The sequence below is a fragment of the Urtica dioica genome, chromosome 1, assembly GCF_054948205.1.
Source record: "Urtica dioica subsp. dioica isolate 48M chromosome 1, U.dioica_male_clone48M_v1_H2, whole genome shotgun sequence".
Lineage (NCBI taxonomy): Eukaryota > Viridiplantae > Streptophyta > Magnoliopsida > Rosales > Urticaceae > Urtica > Urtica dioica.
In genome coordinates, this window is record NC_142756.1 from 604,796 (window position 1) to 626,014 (window position 21,219).

The following is a 21,219-nucleotide window of genomic DNA, read 5'->3' on the forward strand; positions in this document are numbered from 1 at the left end:
GAGATCCCCTAGATTCCCACAGAAGCTCTCTCCCGAGACTTCTAACAGTGTTTCCCAAACAAATCAAAGGAAAAACCTAACCTCTTGCTTCTAATACAATCACCCGTATATAGGCAACAAAAGCAGAGGTAACTTGACACCTTAAGAGCTTGAACACAGGTCGTTCAATGCTCAGCTAAAACACACAAAATAAAACTCTCAAAAGTGTTTCCCCAAAAAGCGTGAAAAAGGTGTTTGAAAGGAGGACGCCTCATATAGTCTTCGAAGCGAATTAGGGCGTGTGATTCAGTTGCTGGCATCCAAGATATCATATCTTCAGATCCCTGGAAAATCTCGCGGATATTTGATGATTCCGAGAAAGTCGCAGAATATGTCGCAACAAAATCTGCAACAAATCAAATATTCTCTGACGCGCGAAGGCTCCACATCAGCAACAAATATCCTCCTTTTATGAGCAATTTTGCCAAATAAACATCGCCAATTAATTGCAAAGCAGTTGCATTAACAATGGTTAATTATTGTTTTGTTTATTTCTTTGTTTTGAATTCTGTTTCTTTGTCTTAAACCAAAAAAGGAAGATGACGAACAATGATCGGTGAGTACAACTAACATTTTAGAAAAAAAAATTCCGTAGAAAATGCAATTTCCATGGACATATATATATATATATATATATATATATATATATATATATATATATATATATATATAAATTTCTTCTCATTTTCTAAAATATTTCCGTGGCAATTTTCTTCAGCAACTGCAGTTTCTAATTTTTGGGACCATAGACATAAATCGGTCGCTGACATTTGAACCCTTAAGTTGATCTATATTTTTATATTTAAATAATTAGGCTATAATATTTAATGAAGACTAGTTCTTGACATATTTCAATCCCTGCAATATTAAAATTTTAAGAAAATAATAATAAGTTTATGAAATTTTGACATTTTTTTTAACAATTATGTTGTTAAATTTTAAAACATTATTGTGCATTAATAGGTAATAATATTACACATAATTGATAAATAAAATACACTTATGTTGAAATTTAGATCATTACAAACATAATAAACAAGATGATGAAATAAAAAAAAACAAGTATATTATTAGAATATTCTATTTTTTTGGGTGTAAAATATGATGTAATTTTTCCTTTGTATAAAAATAACACACCAAAATGACATTTCAAAGAGATACGTTTTTTAGTGTCATAAAAATATCAAGATTTAGTCAACTTTTTCCTCACCATGATATCTCGAGCTCATATTCCTCAACTTTTCAGGTCTACACACAAGGACAACAATGATAGAGTTCACTTTTGAATTTATATTATCTTAATTGTGTGTGTGTGTGTGTGTATATATATATATATATATATATATATATATATATATATATATATGTGTGTGTGTGTGTATATATACAAGCAATAGGTCCGGCGTTGCCCGGGAGGTTTGATAAATTTTAATTTAGATAATAATGTGAACAGTTTACAATTGTTGGTTGTCACTTGTCATACGTAAAAGTTAGCAATTTTTTTACCACTTTTTAATATATATTTAAACCATTTTAATTAAATAATAACTTAGATATAAAACAATTAGAAATAGTAAGTTGTAATTATGAACACAATTTTTTTTTAGCAATACAAAAATTATGATTAACCAAAACTTTGAATTATAAAACTATTAATCGACTAATAATTTTTATCGTTTTAAAGTTAGTTTAGAGAATTTTCATTTTTAGAGTCGTTTATAGAATTTTCGCTTTTTAGATTTGTTTTTGGAATTTTCGTTTTCTAAAGTTGTTTTTAGAATTTTGTTATGCGGTTACTTATGTAATTTTAAAACTTAAATAAGTATTTTTGAAAAAAAAAAATGAGAGTTACTGTAGCATGAATAGTAAAAAATGGGTTTTGCTTTATATATATATATAATAATATACACATATGTAATAGAGAGAGAGAGAGAGCTGGGTTGAGGGAGATATCGTCGTCATTAATTAGATTTTGAGAAAAAATGGTTTCAAGAGAAAGTAGGAAAAGTGGTGGTGGAAATGGATCGATAAGGTCAATATTCATTCACGCCGATGGAGTGGATAAGCTGTTGATGGCTTTGGGTTTCGCCGGAGCCGTGTCCGATGGCTTCGCTGATCGCCTTCCTTTGCTTTTCGCCGGGATGGTTTTCAACACTATTGGCTCTTATTCAAAGCTAGACCCACAAGAATTCACACATACTCTGGATAAGGTACGGTGGATATATATATACACATGTATGTATACATCGGACCGAGGCACTATGTGTCAAGGAGGCTGAAGCCCCTCTAACAAAAAGTTGTATACATTTTGCTATTTTTAAATATTTTTCTGTCGCTGAAAATTCGAAATATATGTACGACTCTAATACTCTTGGGCACATAGTTTTCACCACGGTTGACCGGAGTTGCGATTGAGTGACGTCAACTACGATTAACAACACTACCGTCAACGAGAGAAAGAATAATTTTTTAGTCAAAATGTACATATTTTTCATTTTTATGATAAAGATTTTTTAGAAATTGAATTATGTGTGATTTCACACATAGAATGTCACTTGAAATTAGTTCAATAAAGAAATTAATGAGAATTCGTTAGACTGCTCAATTTCACGTTTCGCAGACATATATGTTAGTTTTATTATTTTATAAATATTTTTTTAATTTTAAAAATAAATTGGCATCTTTGATTGTATTTAGTTGAGGTAGATATTTTTTTTATTTTACTTTTTTTGTTTTGTTTTGTTTTTTTGTTTTGTTTTTTTTTTTTTTATTTCTGTCCATTTTCAACTAATCACTGTTAAAAAAAAAAATAATTTATTGATATTAAAAGACTATTTCAAGAGTAATGTTTGTAAACATATTCGGAAATTATGTTTTTTTAACTTCTTGAAGAAATTCTTTTTTTAGCCGATGATTATCAAACTTTACGCAATTTTTTTATAAGAACCAAAATTCAAATTTTCAAAAATTCAATCAAATCTCATGTTATTTATAAAGAAAAAGTTGAAATAGCATATGTTGAATACAATTCTTTTCTTTTACAACCAAACAAGATTTGTTTTTATAATATTTTCCAATAGAATACCGAAGGGTTCATTAGGTACAGTTTGACATTCTTAAATAAATAGCTATTTTCATATATTTACAGACGTAAATCTTAAATAAATAGTCACTTTCATTTATCTAATATTTACGAAACGTTGACTAGATAGCAATTTCAAACGTTTTAGTTGACTATTTACCTAATTTAGTGAAAAATTGCCTAATTTTTTCAGATGTAAATTGTAATTCGCTCCGCTCCCTATTTAATTAGTTTAAGTGAATTGTTGAAGTTTAGAGAGAGAGAGAGTCGAATCTGGAGATAAGATAAAGAAAGAGAGAATCAGAGAAGAGAGAGAGTGTTCCGAGACTTTGAATATTTCTTATATTTGATATTAATTTGTATCACCTATTTATACATATGGTGGGTACAAGAGAGAGTGTAATAAATACATGTGTAATAACTACTTCTAGGAAAAAGAGAATAATAAATATACACAGAGAGCAAGACATAGGAAATAACATGAGAAATAAATGCGACAATTTCCCATGTGGAATGAGTTCCAGGGAGAGGACTTTCGAGGCAAGCTCGACGCGGAAGGGCGAGCTGACGAGCTCGACGCGGAAGGGCGAGCTGACGAGCTCGATTTCAACACTCCCCCTCAAGCTTGACTGTATATGTTGAGGAGGTCAAGCTTGCTACATAGCTCGGAAAAGGTTGCTCGCGGAAGGGCTTTGGTGAGAATTTCGGCGAGCTGATGACCTGACGGAATGTATTCCATATCGATTATTTTTTCTTCAATCTTTTCACTGATGAAGTATCGGTCGATCTCGATATGTTTTGTTCTGTCATGATGGACTGGATTTTTGGCTATGCTGAGAGCAGCTTGATTATCGCAAAAGAGCTTGATTGGACCTTCGATGATGATCTTGAGGTCGTCGAGAACTCTCTTCAGCCAGATGCCTTCACATACTCCACTTGCTAAGGACCTGAGCTCGGCTTCAGCACTACTTCTTGAGACAACGGACTGCTTCTTGCTTCTCCAGGTAACAAGATTTCCCCAGACGTATGTGCACATGCCTGATGTTGATCGTCTGTCTGGAACATATCCGGCCCAGTCTGCATCTGTGAATACTTCGACACCTCGACTTCGTCTTTTCTTGAAGGAGAGACCAGTCCCTGGGGCAGATTTGAGGTATTGGAGAATCCTCATGACTACGTCCATGTGAGTTTCTGAGGGATTATTCATGAATCAACTTACCATACTCACTGCGAATCCAATATCTGGTCTCGTGTGAGTTAGGTAGATGAGTTTTCCTACGAGCTGTTGAAATCTTTCTTTGTCGGTGGCGGCCTCGTTGGTGCGAGCTAGAAGTTTCACATTGGCATCCATCGGAGTGTCAACTGGTTTGCAGCCAAGCATGCCAGTTTCTTTGAGGAGATCCAACGTGTACTTGCGTTGGGAAACAGAGATGCCCTTTTCTGATCGAGCTACCTCCATGCCGAGGAAGTATCGTAGGCTGCCGAGGTCCTTGACTTCGAACTCAGATGACAAAGTTTGCTTCAGCCTCTTGATCTCTTCCAGGTCGTCTCCGGTGATGACTATATCGTCTTCATACACACTAAGAATGGTGTGCTTGCCTTGTGTGGAGATTTTTGAGAAGAGTGTTGGATCTGCTTGACTCTGCTCGTAGTCACAACGTTTGAGCACGTTGGTGAATTTTCCGAACCATGCTCGAGGGGACTGTTTGAGTCCATATAGTGACTTCTTGAGTTTGCAAACTTTATTGGCTCCTTGATCTTTGTCAAATCCTGGTGGGAGTTGCATGTAGACTTCCTCTTCCAGTTCGCCGTTTAGAAAAGCATTCTTTACATCGAGCTGGATGAGAGGCCAATCTAAGTTGGCTGCTAGTGAAAGGAGGATTCTGATGGTATTGAACTTTGCAACTGGAGCGAATGTTTCTTGATAGTCAATGCCATACGCTTGCGTGTACCCTTTTGCGACAAGTCGGGCTTTGTATCTCTCCACTGTCCCATCTGGATTGTGTTTGATGGTGAAGAGCCATCTACATCTAACAGTTCGCTTGCCTGGTGGTAGCTCGACGATATCCCACGTATCATTCTTTTCGAGGGCTTGGATCTCAGCATGACTTGCGTCTCGCCACTCGGAACTTTGAAGGGCTTCCTCGATGGAGTTCGGCATTTTTCCTTCATCTAACTTCGCCACATAGGCTTGGTAGCTCGTAGATAAATTCCCATAATACACGTAATCCGCCATCTTGTATTGAGCACACGACCGATGAGGTTTTCTCAATGCAATGGGTAAGTCTGGAGATTCGATGTTACCTTGTTCAATAGTGTCGTGGTTCAAGTTCGGAGAGACATCTTGGTCGCGAGCTTGTACCGGACTCTGGGTGATATTCAGTTTGCATGGAGAGGGTTCAGAGGCTTGCGAGCTGGGAATTTCTTGACCAGGTGAAGTCGGCGAGCTGGGAATTTCTGGAACAGGTGAGGTCGGATTTTGAGGCGAGCTGGGCGAGCTGGGAATTTCTGGAACAGGTGAGGTCGGATTTTGAGGCGAGCTGAATTCTGGGTTTATGATGAGCCAATTTGGGAAGTCATTTTCGTCATTCTCCCCCTGACGAGCTGAATTGGCGAAGTAAGGACTGAACTCATGAAAAGATGCATCCATTGAGACTATGAATTTTCGTGATCGGGGTTCATAGCATTTGTAGCCTTTCTGGGTTGCTGAATAGCCAAGGAAGATGCATTTGAGCGATTTTGGTTCAAGTTTACCTTGGCCATAAGAATGGGTGAAGACTGAACAGCCGAACACTTTCGCAGGTAGGGTTGAGATGAGTCGACAATGAGGGTATGTCTCTAGAAGGACTTGAGATGAGATTTTATAGCCAAGGACACGAGATGGCATTCTGTTTATGAGGTAGGTGGCTGTGAGGACAGCTTCTCCCAAAAAATGAGATGGGACGTTTGAGGAGAACATGATGGCTCGGGCGACTTCGAGAATGTGTCGATTTTTCCGCTCGGCTACCCCATTTTGTTGCGGGGTATGAACGCACGAGCTGGAGTGAATTATGCCATGTGTTTTGAAGAAATCGCCGAGCTCAGAATTAAAGTAATCTCGAGCGTTGTCAGTGTGGACAATTTGAATGGATGTGTCGAACTGTGTTTGGATCATTTTGTGAAAGGTTTTGAATAGATTGGATGTTTCAGATTTTTGTTTCATCATGTATATCCAACTGAGTCTAGTGTGGTCGTCAACAAAGAGAAGGAACCATCGAACTCCAGTGATATTGGGAACTTTTGAGGGCCCCCATATATCACTGTGAATTGTGGCAAAAGGACGAGATGGTTTGTACGAGGTGGGATGATACGAGCTTCGAGAATGTTTGGCGAACTCACACATGTCACACTGAATGGAATTGATATTTTTATTGATAAACAAAGAAGGAAACATTCTTTTGAGATACATGAAATTTGGATGCCCTAGTCTAAGGTGATTGAGCATGATCTCTTTGTACTGGGGTGAATGTTGGGCGAGCTGACACATGGCGGGCTGATCTGGCTTGATGACATAGAGTCCGGTACTCAGCTCGGCATTACCAATCTGTCTCCCCGTGGCCTGTTCCTGAAACACACATGAACTTTCATCAAAAACAGTTCGGCACTTAGAGTCTTGGTTGATCTTATGCACAGATAAGAGATTGCATTGTAGTTGAGGCACAAAGAACACCGAGTCTAGCCTCATGGACTTCGTCAAGACAACGGTGCCAATACCAGTGACTTGAGTTTTGGCTCCGTTGGCGATGGTGACTGATATGCTTTTATTACAAGCGGAGTAAGTTGTGAATAGATTTCGATTACCAGTCATGTGATCAGTGGCACCGGAGTCGACAATCCATGCTGTGGGATTCTCTGAGCTTACATTGAGGGCTCTAGGAGAGTTACCTAGAGGGCCAATGCCCGAATGTTCTCCACTGAGTTGGACTTGTTGAAGAAGCTTCTGGAGAATAGCGAGCTGGTCGTTGCTGAAGGGAGAGGAGTCTGAGGTCGAGGTCGAGGCAGCGGACGAGGTGGATACTAAGTTTCCGACTGAGTTAGGATCCTTAGTATCTTGGGTAGACTTCGAGCTCGGTGGTTTCCCATGCAGTTTCCAGCAGGTTTCTCGGAGGTGTCCAGGTCGTCTGCAATGATCGCAGTAGGGGCGAGGTTTGCGAGGTTTCTCTGTTGAGACGCGGGCTGCAAGAACTTCGTCTCCATGTGTGGTGAGGGCGGACGAGTCTGAGGATGAGCCCGGAAGTGAGCTCGATTTGATAACTCCCAGCATGAGTTTCCTCATGCTTTCCTCGTGTCTGACCGCGGAGAAGGCTTCACGGAGAGATGGTAGTGGTTTTGTACTAAGTATCCGACCTCTGACCTCATCAAGGTCTTGGTTGAGGCCGGATAATAGTTTAAACACACGTTTGGTCTCCACTATCCTGCGGTAGATTTTTGAGTCTTCGGAGCTGGTCCACTGGTGCTGTTCGTAGAGGTCGATCTTCTGCCATAGATGTGTGAGCGAGCTGAAGAACTGAGTAACAGACATCTCTCCTTGACGTAGGTCGTGGAGAGTGTTCTCAGTTTCAAACAGCTCGGACATATCTTCTGAGTTGGAGAAGATTTCTCTAGCTGCTTGCTAGATTTCTGCTGCCGTTCGGTAAAGGAGGAAGGTTTCTCCGATTTCGGGGAGTATAGAGTTTATGAGCCAGGACATCACCATGCTGTTTTCGGCCTTCTAACTCTTGAACGTCGGATCTTCGATCACAGGAGATGTGGCCACGCCTGTGAGGTAGTCATCTTTACCTCGTCCCGATATGAACATGAGCACAGATTGGGACCACTGTAGGAAGTTGTGGCCATTGAGTTTGTGGCTCGTGATATGTTGGGAGAAGGATTCAGATTGCGACTGAGTGGGCGTGGTCTGAGTACGTGTTCATGGTGGTTGATTTTCCCTGCTCTGATACCATGTTGAAGTTTAGAGAGAGAGAGAGAGTCGAATCTGGAGAGAAGATAAAGAAAGAGAGAATCGGAGAAGAGAGAGAGTGTTCCGAGACTTTGAATATTTATTATATTTGATATTAATTTGTATCACCTATTTATACATATGGTGGGTACAAGAGAGAGTGTAATAAATACATGTGTAATAACTACTTCTAGGAAAAAGAGAATAATAAATATACACAGAGAGCAAGACATAGAAAATAACATGAGAAATAAATGCGACAATTTCCCATGTGGAATGAGTTCCAAGGAGAGGACATCCGAGGCAAGCTCGACGCGGAAGGGCGAGCTGACGAGCTCGACGCGGAAGGGCGAGCTGACGAGCTCGATTTCAACATGAATAGAGGATTTAAATCAAGGGATAGTTAGGCAAATGATTTATTTAGACTTATTATATTAAAATTTTATTCTATGTATCTAATAATGAAGAAATAGCACAATTTAAGACAACATGCGCATAAATGCATACCTCAACTAAGAGGTCTTGAGTTCGAGTCTTTTGAGCTGTAGAAATACATGCCCTCTTAGGTAGACGATTTTTTTTTTTTAGTTTAATGCCACTGTAAATCATGTAATTTAGACCAATAGTACTTGTGTGCGCTTGCACTGCTATAATATATTATGTAGTTTTAGCCACTGGTGTCACTTCTCATATATATATATATATATATATATATATATATATATATATATATATGAGAAGTGACACCAGTGGCTAAAACTACTATATATATATATATATATATATAAACAACATGCGCAATACTACGGGAACCTAAGCATGATACGAACTAAATATGTTTTATATTTGAATACTTGCAGTTTTGAAATTAAGGCAGCTATTTCAAAAAAAATTTCTAAAGTTTATGATTGGCAGATTTCAGTGATGTGGTTATGCATGGCTGGTCTATCATGGGTTTCATGTTTTATAGGTCAATCTTCTTCCTCCGACATCGATCTTTCTTCAAATATTGTATATAAGTTTGTAATTGTATATGGATGGAATGGTTTTCAGAAGGGTATTGTTGGACAAGAACTGGAGAGAGACAGGCTTCAAGAATGAGAGGCAGGTATTTGAAAGCAGTGCTGAGACAAGACCTCTCTTACTTCGACTTGAACGCGAACACAACCTCCGATGTCATAACAAGCATCTCAAACGACACTCTCCTCATTCAAGACACCATCAGCGAAAAGGTCTTTATTTCTTTCTTTTTTATTTATATCTTCATATTATATATGTATTATACGTAATTCTTTCTTATAAAGCAGGTCCCAGATTGCATCAGCAAAATCTCGACATTCGTGGCCGGTTACCTCGTCGCGTTAATATTGGCATGGAAATTGGCTTTGGTGTCGCTTCCTTTGGCCTTGCTTCTTGTGATTCCGGGGTGGGTGTGTGGAAGATCTCTGATCGACTTAGCGGCGCAGATTAGAAGAGAGTACAACAAAGCCGGTTCGATAGCGGAAATGACGATATCGTCCATTAGAACGGTGTACGCCTTTGTGGGAGAGAAGAAGAGCGTAGAGCAGTTTTCGAGCGCTCTTGATGGGTCTATGAAGCTCGGGCTGAGGCAGGGTTTGGTCAAAGGGTTGACCATTGGAAGTAGTAGTGCAAGCGTGTTTGCGAGTTGGTCTTTTCTTTGTTACTATGGCAGTACATTGGTCTTGAATGGCAGTGCTCAAGGAGGGACTATTTTCGCCGCCGGAGTCTCCATCACCCAGGGTGGATTGTAAGATTCTCTTAGCCTTGTATCTTTCTAACCTTTAAAATAAGTACAACTGATTTTCCTTTATATTTTCCCTTTTTCAGTTTCATTTTTCTTCAAATTTCAATTCTTCTTTGCAATTTTTCAGGTTCCAAACAAACCTTAGGGTCCGTTTGGAAACTTGGAGAATGTGAGGAAAAAAAATTGAGAATGTTGTGTATTCCTAACTTTATTTGAATTGAGAAAAATAAGAGAGAATCTTGATATTCACCACTTCTAAATATGACAATTTTTTTTTATTTTCCTATGCATTCTCTCTGCTATTTTCATTTTTCCTCAAATTTTTACTTTGTTTCACATTTTTCGAGTTCCAAACGGATTCATAGAGTTAGTACTAATAATAATTCACAAAGCTCTATAACTATATATTCTTGTTCAAAGAAAATTATTGCACAATTTTGAATTTTCCGAGCGCGGTTGCATCAATTAATCTTTGTAGCTCTGATCAACATTGAGTGTTTTTTTTTTGTTTGTTTAAAATTAGTGTTGATCAGAATAACAGTTTCATGAGTTTTTGGTGTATCTAAAACAGGGCTTTAGGCGACAGTTTGTCCAACATAAAGGACATATCAGAGGCATGTTGTGTCGGAAAACATATACGGGATGTTATAAACCAAGTCCCAAATATAGATTCCGAGGACCCAAACGGCATAGTTTTGGAGGATGTTGCGGGTCAAATCGAATTCAAGCAAGTAAGTTTTTCATATCCGTCAAGGCCCGATAGCGTCATCTTTGAAAATTTTAGCCTAACCATCGCACCGAGAAAGACGGTTGCGCTGGTCGGGGCTAGCGGCTCGGGAAAGTCCACGGCTCTGGCGTTGCTACAAAGGTTTTATGACCCGCTCTGCGGTGAGATTCTTCTTGATGGAATTTCCATCGACAAGTTTCAACTAAAATGGCTAAGGTCCCAAATGGCACTCGTGAGTCAAGAGCCCTCGCTCTTCTCGACCACTGTGAAAGAGAACATACTTTTCGGTAAAGAGGACGCGGGAATGGACGACATTCTCAAGGCTTCGATAGCCTGCGATGCTCATTCATTCGTTTCGCAATTGCCTCACGGCTATGATACACAGGTTTGTTATTGTTCCTCTCTTTTCAAACTTTTGGCACAATGAACCGTGGAGAGAAAATGTTAAGTAGCAAATACAAGGTTGAATCTTGAAATTAATTGGAATAAGTAGAGTAACTCATGGTGATGTACATCGTTAGAATTTTTTTTTTTGGTTGGATCTTTAGCATACGATGCTTAAAAGTTGACATGGAATGTATCTTCACCATTCCTTTTTGTTTTTAAAAAAATGTAAAACATAAAACATAATGTCACCAAACAGGCTCTAATTGTGTCTTTACTTTTTGTACTAATTTTTGTATATAATGAATTTAGGTTGGTGAGAAAGGTATTCAATTGTCAGGAGGACAAAAGCAGAGAATCGCGATCGCCCGGGCAATCATCAGAAAGCCTCGGATACTGTTGCTAGACGAAGCTACGAGCGCTCTGGATTCCGAATCAGAAAGATCCGTTCAAGAGGCGATAGACAAAGTGGCTTCAGGAAGAACAACCATTATCGTTGCCCATCGTCTATCGACCATAAAAAATGCCGACACGATCGTGGTTATGGAAAACGGTCGAGTCAAAGAAATCGGATCCCACGAAGAGCTAATGCAAGACGAGAGCGGATTGTACACTTCCCTTGTTTGCCTCCAAACTATGGAGACACAAGAGTGCAAAGGAGCGAGCTATTTCGGTGAACTCTCTGCATCAAATAACGAATTTGAGAGCGGCATTAAAATCAATGCCGATCTTACTTTACCGGAAAGACACAACGCATACTTAGGCAATCCAAAGATTCAAACAGTGTCATTTCGAAGATTGATGGGTTTGAACAAGCCAGAGTGGAAGCAGGGAATGATTGGATGTTTGAACGCCATTATTTTCGGAGCGGTTCAACCCATGTCGGCTGTCGCTATGGGAGCCACAATAATGGTGTTTTTCTCTACTGATCACTCTGAGATCAAAGAAAAGATTAGGAATTTGTCGTTGTTTTTTCTAGGGCTCTCTGTTCTCTCACTAGCGACCAGTGTTTGCCAACATTATTACTTTGCGTATATGGGGGAGAACCTAACTATGCGGATTCGAGAAATGTTGTTTTCGAAGATACTCACTTTTGAAGTTGAGTGGTTCGATGAAGATGCTCACTCGAGCAGCGTTGTTTGCTCGAGGCTCGCGAAAGACGCCAATGTGGTACACATTTATATCTAAACTTGTTAAACTCTTCTTCTTGTTTCATTTTTAAAATCATTTACAGTTTAATGATCGTCAAGCTATCAATTATGTCTTCTTAACAAAAAAAAAAAAAAAACTCTTCTTCGATGTTTCTTGGACTGCAAGTAAAGGGTAAAGAATATTATGCATATTGGTTTTCCATCTTTCTAAACTTATTAAAATGCTTTTCTGATTCTTATTATATTTTGAATATCACTTACATTTTGGGGTGATCAAGCTCACAATGCCCCCCCTTTAAAACTCTTCTTCTCGCAAGTTTCCACCAAAATCTTCTAAGTTACCATCTATGATGATTCCAATGGCGAAATTTTGAACATAATATAATTTTTTTTTCTCCCTTTAACTAAATAATAATGGTGGGAAATTCCTTTGTTATTTGCAGGTGAGATCTTTGGTAGGTGACAGAATTTCCCTCATTGTACAAGCAGCCTCTGGAGTGATGATTGCGTGCACGATTGGGCTAGTGATTGCTTGGAGACTCGCTGTTGTCTCAATAGCGATCCAACCCCTTATCATCGCATGCTTCTACACAAAGAAAGTTCTTCTAAAGAATATGATAAGAAAGGCCATCAAAGAGCAACAAGAGAGCACCAAAATTGCCGCCGAAGCAGTGTCGAATATACGAACCGTCACAACATTATCTTCTCAAGAAAGGATATTAAAATTGCTCGACAAGGCTCAAGAAGGTCCGCGGAAAGAGATAGCCCGTCAATCATGGATTGCAGGGATTGTCCTCGGTTGTTCCTCTAGCATCACGATCGCTAATTGGTGCTTAAACTATTGGTATGGTGGTAAGCTCATCTCCAAAGGTTATCTCACCCCAAGACAAGTTTTTCAAACGGTGATCATGTTGGTCACCACGGGGCGTGTCATTGCACAAGCGGGGACTATGACGACGATCCTCGCTCGAGGTTGGGACTCAATTTGGTCGCTCTTTGCGATATTGGACAAGGAAACCAAAATTGAGCCCGAAAATTGTGAAAGTTACCAAGCGGAAAATATATTCGGCCATGTCGAATTATGCGATATTTCATTTGCGTACCCATCTCGTCCGAACTCAATGATTTTCGAGGGCTTTTCAATCAATGTGGAAGCCGGGAAATCGCTGGCTCTGGTGGGTAAAAGCGGATCGGGAAAATCCACGGTAATAGGATTAATCGAAAGGTTTTATGATCCGGTCAAAGGCGCAGTGAGAATAGACGGTCGGGATATACGGTCTTACCACCTTAGGTCATTGAGAAAGTACATTGCGTTGGTCAACCAAGAACCGACTTTATTTTCCGGCACGATAAGAGAGAACATCACATACGGATCATCGAACAACGTCAGCGAAGCAGAGATCGTGGAGGCGGCCAGGGCATCGAACGCCCACGATTTCATCACGGCGCAGAAGGACGGGTACGACACATTGTGTGGGGACAGAGGATTACAACTCTCCGGCGGCCAAAAGCAGAGGATCGCAATAGCACGGGCAGTGCTGAGAAATCCGGCGATTTTGCTTCTGGACGAAGCAACTAGCGCGCTCGACAGTCACTCCGAGAAGGCGGTTCAAGAGGCGTTGGAACGCTTGATGACACGAAGCACTAGTATCGTCGTGGCTCATAGACTCAGTACCATACAAAACTGCGACGAGATTGTTGTGTTGGACAAAGGACGAGTGGTCGAAAAAGGGACCCACTCGTCTCTCATGGCGATGGGACCCACCGGAGCTTATCATTCGCTAGCGACTCTTCAATCCAATCACTCCACATGATCGGATGAGGATCATCTCTTCAATCAAATTATTTCTGGTTTTGCATCTAGTTGTGGTGTTTCAAGTTTTATATAACTGTACTCTATCTGAAGACGGATATTGTTAGTTATCAAATTTAACTCAGCTGATTAAATATAATAAAATAAAATTAGCTATCCTCAAGTGATATGATCAAATAATTATATGAGAAGTGTGCATGAATCGCATTAACCAAAAAGATTATATTTTTCTTATAAAAATATATCTTTAACAAAGTGAATTAGGTCTGGTTACCATCACTATAGTCTATCGTGTATCACGTCATTTGCTATTAATTATAATTTCACTTTTTCAATGATCTCAATCGGTCTATATTCTTTGAAGTGGGAATAAAGTGAAATAATTCAATTTTTAATATAGAAATTGACATGCTTTTTTATTTTTTTTTTCAAAGGAGGTTTCATTGATACTCGAGGGAGGACTAAACGATGTGACGAAGTATAGTGGTACTAATTATTGGAAATATCTTATTGGAATATCCAATCGACCATATGTATGAATTATATGAAAGAAGATCATGCTTTGCTTTGTTGCATGTCCTTGTCTACCTTTGTTAGTGATCAAATTATTAGGCCGTATTGTCAGCATATGCATGTAGAGCGTCCTCAACTTGGTGTGTGCCTTCAAATCACAATCCAATATGTCGAATTCTATCTTCAAGCTTAGTTATATACGCATGAAATATATTAACAATTAAGAGAAAATAAGTTTTTTTTTTGGCTGTTGTGATTGCCGACCAAATAAATACTAGAGAAAACTCATTAAATCGATGAATATCGGTCGTAGAACAATAATTATCTAATTTCTAACTGTAAAATATTTAGATTTTGTCAAATCAATTATTGGCAGCTTGCATGTAGAACTCAATTTGGTTAAATAGGACTCCACAGTCACAGTCCGAGATGGCTATTTATTTTTGACCTTGAAAGTTGAATATCTTAATGAAATAATTGCCATATCAGAGAAAATCATTTAAAAATAGAAAAAGGTGGAATATTAATTGATATAGTGTCATACTAATAAATTCAAGATTTATTCAAACTTTTCTTCAACATCATATCTCAATCTTTTATTCCACAACTTTTTAAGTCCAAATAAGTAGAACAATTATAGAGTACATATACCGTTTTTCTCTATTTACTTCTGTTACTAATATGCTGAGTTAGTGGCGTATATAATTTTGTATGGTCATCAGAGGCATATATATATAATAGTATATCTGTTTATTATATGACATTATAGATAGAGAGAGAGATATACTGGGTACGTAGCTTGAGTAAGAGATCGATCATCACATATTCTTAAGAAAAAAATGGTTTCAAAAGAGAGCATTGAGAAGGAAAGTGGTGGTGGAAATGGGTCGATAAGATCGATATTCATGCACGCCGATGGAGTGGATAAGCTGTTGATGGCTTTGGGTTTCATCGGAGCTGTTTCAGATGGCTTCACCGATCGCCTTCCTTTGCTTTTCGCCAGCAAAATTATAAATGCTATTGGCTCTTCTTCAAAGTTGGACCCACAAGAATTCACTCACACTCTTAATAAGGTATACACTCACAGCTAATACATCCATTTTGGAATATGGAACGGACGTTCCGTTTTGGTTTGAAATTTCAGTTTTTTCGGAACCGGAAAAAAATTTCCGGGATCCAATTTGGGATGCTTAAGCGTATTTTAGGATTGAAAGTTAAAAATTATCAACTTTTTTCAAGTATAAACAATAATTTTTCTTGATGTTTATAATTTTTTTTAAAATTATTTGCTTTTGTAACTTTATTTATTTTTACGATTCATTCATAGGGAAAACAACTCTAAATAATTATTTTTAGCGTTTGAAAAAAAATACTATTTTTGGAAGGATTTAAAAAAGCCACTATTTCAGAAATGTTCAAAAATCCTATTTTCGTAGTTTTCCCAATAGAGAATGAGTAATTTTGAAGAGTCGCCTTTAATTGTATATTTTTCATAGTGATATATAACATTTCTAGAATTAAATTCAAGACATATTTTGACTTCTTGTAATTATTCTTATGATGATGAAATTTTTATGATTGGCAGATTGCAGTGATGTGGTTATGTATGGGTGGTCTATCATGGGTTTCATGTTTTCTAGGTCAATAATCATCTAACTTTTCTCTGAAAAAACGTTTAAATTCCGATAAAATGTTATACAAGGAAGCATATATATATTTGTAACTGTATATGGCTGGAATGAATTTCAGAAGCATATTGTTGGACAAGAACTGGAGAGAGACAGGCTTCAAGAATGAGAGCAAAGTATTTGAAAGCAGTGCTGAGACAAGACCTCTCTTACTTTGACTTGGACGCCACGGCAACTTCTGACGTCATAACAAGCATCTCAAACGACACTCTCCTCATTCAAGACACCATCAGCGAAAAGGTCTCCTTAATTTGTTTTTTATTTATTTATATATATGTATACTTAATTCTTTATTCTAAACAGGTCCCAGATTTTATAAGCAAAATCTCGACATTCGTGGCCGGTTATGTGGTAGCATTTATATTGACGTGGCAATTGGCTTTGGTGTCTCTTCCTTTCGCCGTGCTCCTTGTGATTCCGGCGTGGCTCTGCGGAAGATCTTTTATGGATTTAGCGGCGCAAATCAGAAAAGAATATAAAAAGGCCGGTTCGGTAGCGGAAATGACGATATCGTCCATTAGAACGGTCTATGCCTTTGTGGCGGAGGACAAGAGCGTAGAGCAGTTTTCGAGTGCTCTAGAATGGTCTATGAAGTTGGGGTTGAGGCAGGGCTTGGTCAAAGGGTTGACTATTGGAAGTAGTAGTGCAAGTGTATTTGCTATTTGGTCTTTTCTTTGTTACTATGGAAGTAGATTGGTCATGTACAGTGGTGCTCAAGGAGGGACTATTTACGCAGCCGGAATCTCCATCACCCGGGGCGGATTGTAAGAATTTTTTTAGCTTAGTACAGAAAATAAATTGATTTTTTTTTTCATATATAATTTTTAGGCTTAGTACAAATGATTCACACATTGATTTCTCATCTTGTTATACTGTCCTGAATTAGGTTTGAACAGAGTTACATTTTCATTTCATAACGTTGAAGTTTTTTTTTGCTGTCATAATTTCATAAAGAAAAAAGTATTATCTTTGATAGAAATTGAGTTTTTAATCTTTCTAAAACAGGGCATTAGGCGACAGTTTGTCAAACTTAAAGGACATAGCCGAGGCGTGTTGTGTCGGAAAACGAGTGATGAATGTAATTAATCTCATCCCGGAAATAGATTCAGAGGATCCAAATGGCGTAATTTTGGAGGAGGTTACGGGACTAGTCGAATTCAAGCGAGTAAGTTTTTCATATCCGTCTAGACCCGAAAGCGTAATCTTTGAAAACTTTAGCCTACTCATCGCACCGAGAAAGACGGTCGCGCTGGTCGGGGCTAGCGGCTCGGGAAAGTCCACGGCTTTGGCTTTGCTACAAAGGTTTTACAACCCGCTCGGTGGTGAGATTCTTCTCGACGGAGTTTCCATCGACAAGTTTCAACTAAAATGGCTAAGGTCGCAAATGGCATTGGTGAGTCAAGAGCCCTCTCTCTTCTCGACCACTGTAAAACAGAACATACTTTTCGGTAAAGAAGACGCGGGAATCGATGAAATTATCGAGGCTTCGATAGCTTGCGATGCTCATTCATTTGTTTCACAATTGCCTCAAGGCTATGATACGCAGGTCAGTTTCCCTTTATATTTCATTTCATCTTCGGGTATAAAAATAGATGTTAATGAGATCATTAGGGTTATAATCATACAATAAGATTCAGATTTAGTCTAGTTATTAGTGCACACTATTAATATATTTTATTATTGTTATAATGTAAGGGTTATTTAGTCTTTAGCTCTTTATTATCTTGTCTGTTTATATTCTTCTTTGATGTATAATTCTTGACGACTCAACAATGTAGCTCTAATGTATTTTTTGCTTTCTCTCCAAATCCAAAGTTATCATATACTATAGTGGACTGAAATGAGAGATTTGTCTACTTATCTCTTTATACACAGTTATTATCAATGATACTAATCTGTTTGTGTTCTTAATTAGTTTATTCAATAATTATAGGTTGGTGAGAGAGGCATTCAATTATCAGGGGGACAGAAACAAAGAATCGCAATCGCCCGGGCAATTATTAGGAAGCCTCGGATATTGTTGCTAGACGAAGCCACGAGCGCGCTCGACTCTGAGTCAGAAAGATCCGTTCAAGAGGCAATAGACAAAGTGGCATTGGGAAGAACCACTATAATCGTTGCTCATCGTCTTTCGACCATAAAAAATGCCAACACGATTGTGGTAATGGAAAACGGCCAAGTCAAAGAAATCGGCTCACACGAAGAGCTAATGCAAGACGAGAGCGGATTGTATACTTCCCTTGTTCGTCTCCAAACAATGGAGACAAAAGAGTGCAAAGCAGTGAGCTATTTCAGTGAAATCTCTTCATCGAATAACCATTTTGAAAACGGCGCTAAAAACAATGCCGATCTTACTTTAGCAGAAAGACGCAACACATGTTTAGGAAATCCCAAGATTCCAACGGTGTCTTTTCGAAGATTGATGAGTTTGAATAAGGCAGAGTGGAAGCAAGGAACAATTGGATGCTTGAGTGCCATTCTTTTCGGTGCTATTCAACCTTTGTTTGCAGTCGCTATGGGGGCCACGGTGATGGTTTTTTTCTCTTCTGATCACTCCGAGATCAAAGAGAAAGTTAGGAATTTTACATTGTGGTTCTTTGGGCTCTCTGTTTGCTCACTATTGATCGGCGTTAGCCAACATTATTACTTTGCGTACATGGGAGAGAATCTAACTATGCGGATTCGAGAAATGATGTTTTCGACGATACTCACCTTTGAAGTTGAGTGGTTCGATCAAGATGATAACTCGAGCAACATTCTTTGCTCGAGGCTCGCAAAAGACGCTAATGTGGTACGCATATGTATCTAAACTTGTTAAACTCTTCTAATTTATATATTTTCTTAAATCATTCACAATTTAGTGATTATCCCTTCTTTTTTTAAAACACTCTCAACTTCCGTAGTCTATAGTTTATTTTCTCCTATCGACTAAATAGTAAAAATCATGAAAATCTGTTGCAGGTTAGATCTTTGGTGGGTGATAGAGTTTCCCTTATTGTACAAGCAGCCTCGGCGGTGATGATTGCCTGGACGATCGGGTTGGTCATTGCTTGGAGACTCGCCATTGTCTCAATAGCGATCCAACCCCTTATCATCGCATGCTTCTATACGAGGCGAGTTCTTCTGAAAAACATGTCAAGAAAGGCCATTAAAGAGCAACAAGAGAGCGTCAAAATTGCTGCTGAAGCAGTGTCGAATATACGAACCATCACAGTATTTTCCTCCCAAGAAAGGATATTAAAATTGCTCGACAAGGCTCAAGAAGGTCCTCGGAAAGAGATTGTCCGTCAATCGTGGTTTGCAGGAATCGTCCTCGGTTGCTCTTCCAGCATCATGATAGCTAATTGGTGTTTAAATTATTGGTATGGTGGTAAGCTCGTATCAAAGGGTTATGCAAGCCCTCGAGACGTTTTTCAAACGGTAACGGTGTTGGTCACCACAGGACGTATCATCGCACAAGCGGGGACTATGACAACCATCCTCGCTAGAGGTTGGGATTCGATTCGCTTGGTGTTTGCAATATTGGAAAAGGAAACCAAAATTGAGCCCGAAAATTGTGAAAGTTACCAAGCGGAAAATATATTCGGCCATGTCGAATTATGCGATATTTCATTTGCGTACCCATCTCGTCCAAACTCAATGATTTTCGAGGGCTTTTCAATCAACGTGGAAGCTGGGAAATCGCTTGCTCTGGTGGGTAAAAGCGGATCGGGAAAATCCACGGTAATAGGATTAATCGAAAGGTTTTATGATCCGCTCAAAGGTGCAGTGAAAATCGACGGCCGAGATATAAGGTCATACCACCTTAGGTCGTTGAGAAAATACATTGCGTTAGTTAACCAAGAGCCGACTTTATTTGCGGGCACGATAAGAGATAACATTACGTATGGATTATCAAACGTCGTCAGCGAAGCAGAGATCGTGGAGGCGGCCAGGGTATCGAACGCCCACGATTTCATCACGGGGCAGAAGGACGGGTACGATACAATGTGTGGGGACAGAGGATTACAACTCTCCGGCGGCCAAAAGCAAAGGATCGCAATAGCACGAGCTGTGTTGAGAAATCCGGTGATTTTGCTTCTGGACGAAGCAACTAGCGCGCTCGACAGTCACTCCGAGAAAGTGGTTCAAGAGGCGTTGGAACGGTTGATGACACGAAGCACTAGTATCGCCGTGGCTCATAGACTCAGTACCATACAAAACTGCGACGAGATTGTTGTGTTGGATAAAGGACGAGTGGTCGAAAAAGGGACACACTTGTCTCTTATGGAGATGAGACCCACCGGAGCTTATCATTCACTTGCGAGCCGCCAATCTAACTACTCACTTCAGTCACTTGGGAATCATTAGCTAGTATTCCGTAGCTCATGGTTTCTGTAAAATAAATTATTTTTTTAGATATTTTATTGTCAGTAAAGTTTTAACTGAAGTTAATCGAACTCTCCATGTATATTATATACATATTAAGAACAGACGAACTCTTTTGTTATTTTATCCAAATTTACATAGGAGTAGAGTACACGTATTTTTATGGTGCCACAGTTTTAAGTATCTTCTTCTTGATCTCAAATCATGTCCGAATGATAAATTAAAAAAAAAAAAGAAAAAAAAGAATGTCCATCTAGAGTACAAATATAATTTTTTTACACTTACATATCTTTGACTCTCATCTTTCCGTCACGGTCTACGATTGCCCTTAACTATTTTTTGTTCTTGTTTTGTTTTTGTTTTTGTTTTTTTGTTTTTTGTTTTTTGCCCTTAGCATTTTAGTCTCTAATTTATTGATTTCGTACTGTTTTGGTCCTTTAAAAAAAATATACACTTTGTTTATATGAATTATACATCTTATGCCATCAAGATACACACGGTGTGTGTGTACAGGTTCTTCATAAAATATATATTTTGGCGCAAGGAGTCCCTAACTTTTATTTATTTTATTTTTTTATGATTGTGACGTTATGGTCCATAACCTTAGCATTTTAGTCTCTAATTTATTGATTTCGTACTGTTTTGGTCCTTTAAAAAAAATATACACTTTGTTTATATGAATTATACATCTTATCAACTTAAAACATGTTA

The 21,219-nt window shown here is 38.6% G+C and overlaps 2 protein-coding genes across 2 annotated transcripts; both read left to right on the top strand.

Annotated features, from left to right (window-relative positions):
• The first annotated feature begins 1,964 nt into the window (after positions 1-1,964).
• Positions 1,965-14,283, top strand: LOC149405994 (ABC transporter B family member 15-like). Its single transcript, XM_089607433.1, has 7 exons — positions 1,965-2,249; positions 9,015-9,069; positions 9,153-9,331; positions 9,407-9,867; positions 10,436-10,976; positions 11,288-12,145; positions 12,570-14,283. Exons 1-7 carry the CDS (start codon positions 2,022-2,024, stop codon positions 13,938-13,940), a joined length of 3,693 nt encoding a protein of 1,230 aa, XP_089463559.1. The 5' UTR covers positions 1,965-2,021; the 3' UTR covers positions 13,941-14,283.
• Positions 14,284-15,215: 932 nt separating this feature from the next.
• LOC149405995 (ABC transporter B family member 15-like) lies at positions 15,216-20,644 on the top strand. The gene is made up of 7 exons (XM_089607488.1): positions 15,216-15,525; positions 16,038-16,092; positions 16,202-16,380; positions 16,444-16,904; positions 17,146-17,686; positions 18,074-18,931; positions 19,102-20,644. Exons 1-7 carry the CDS (start codon positions 15,292-15,294, stop codon positions 20,488-20,490), a joined length of 3,717 nt encoding a protein of 1,238 aa, XP_089463614.1. The 5' UTR covers positions 15,216-15,291; the 3' UTR covers positions 20,491-20,644.
• The last annotated feature ends 575 nt before the right edge of the window (positions 20,645-21,219 follow it).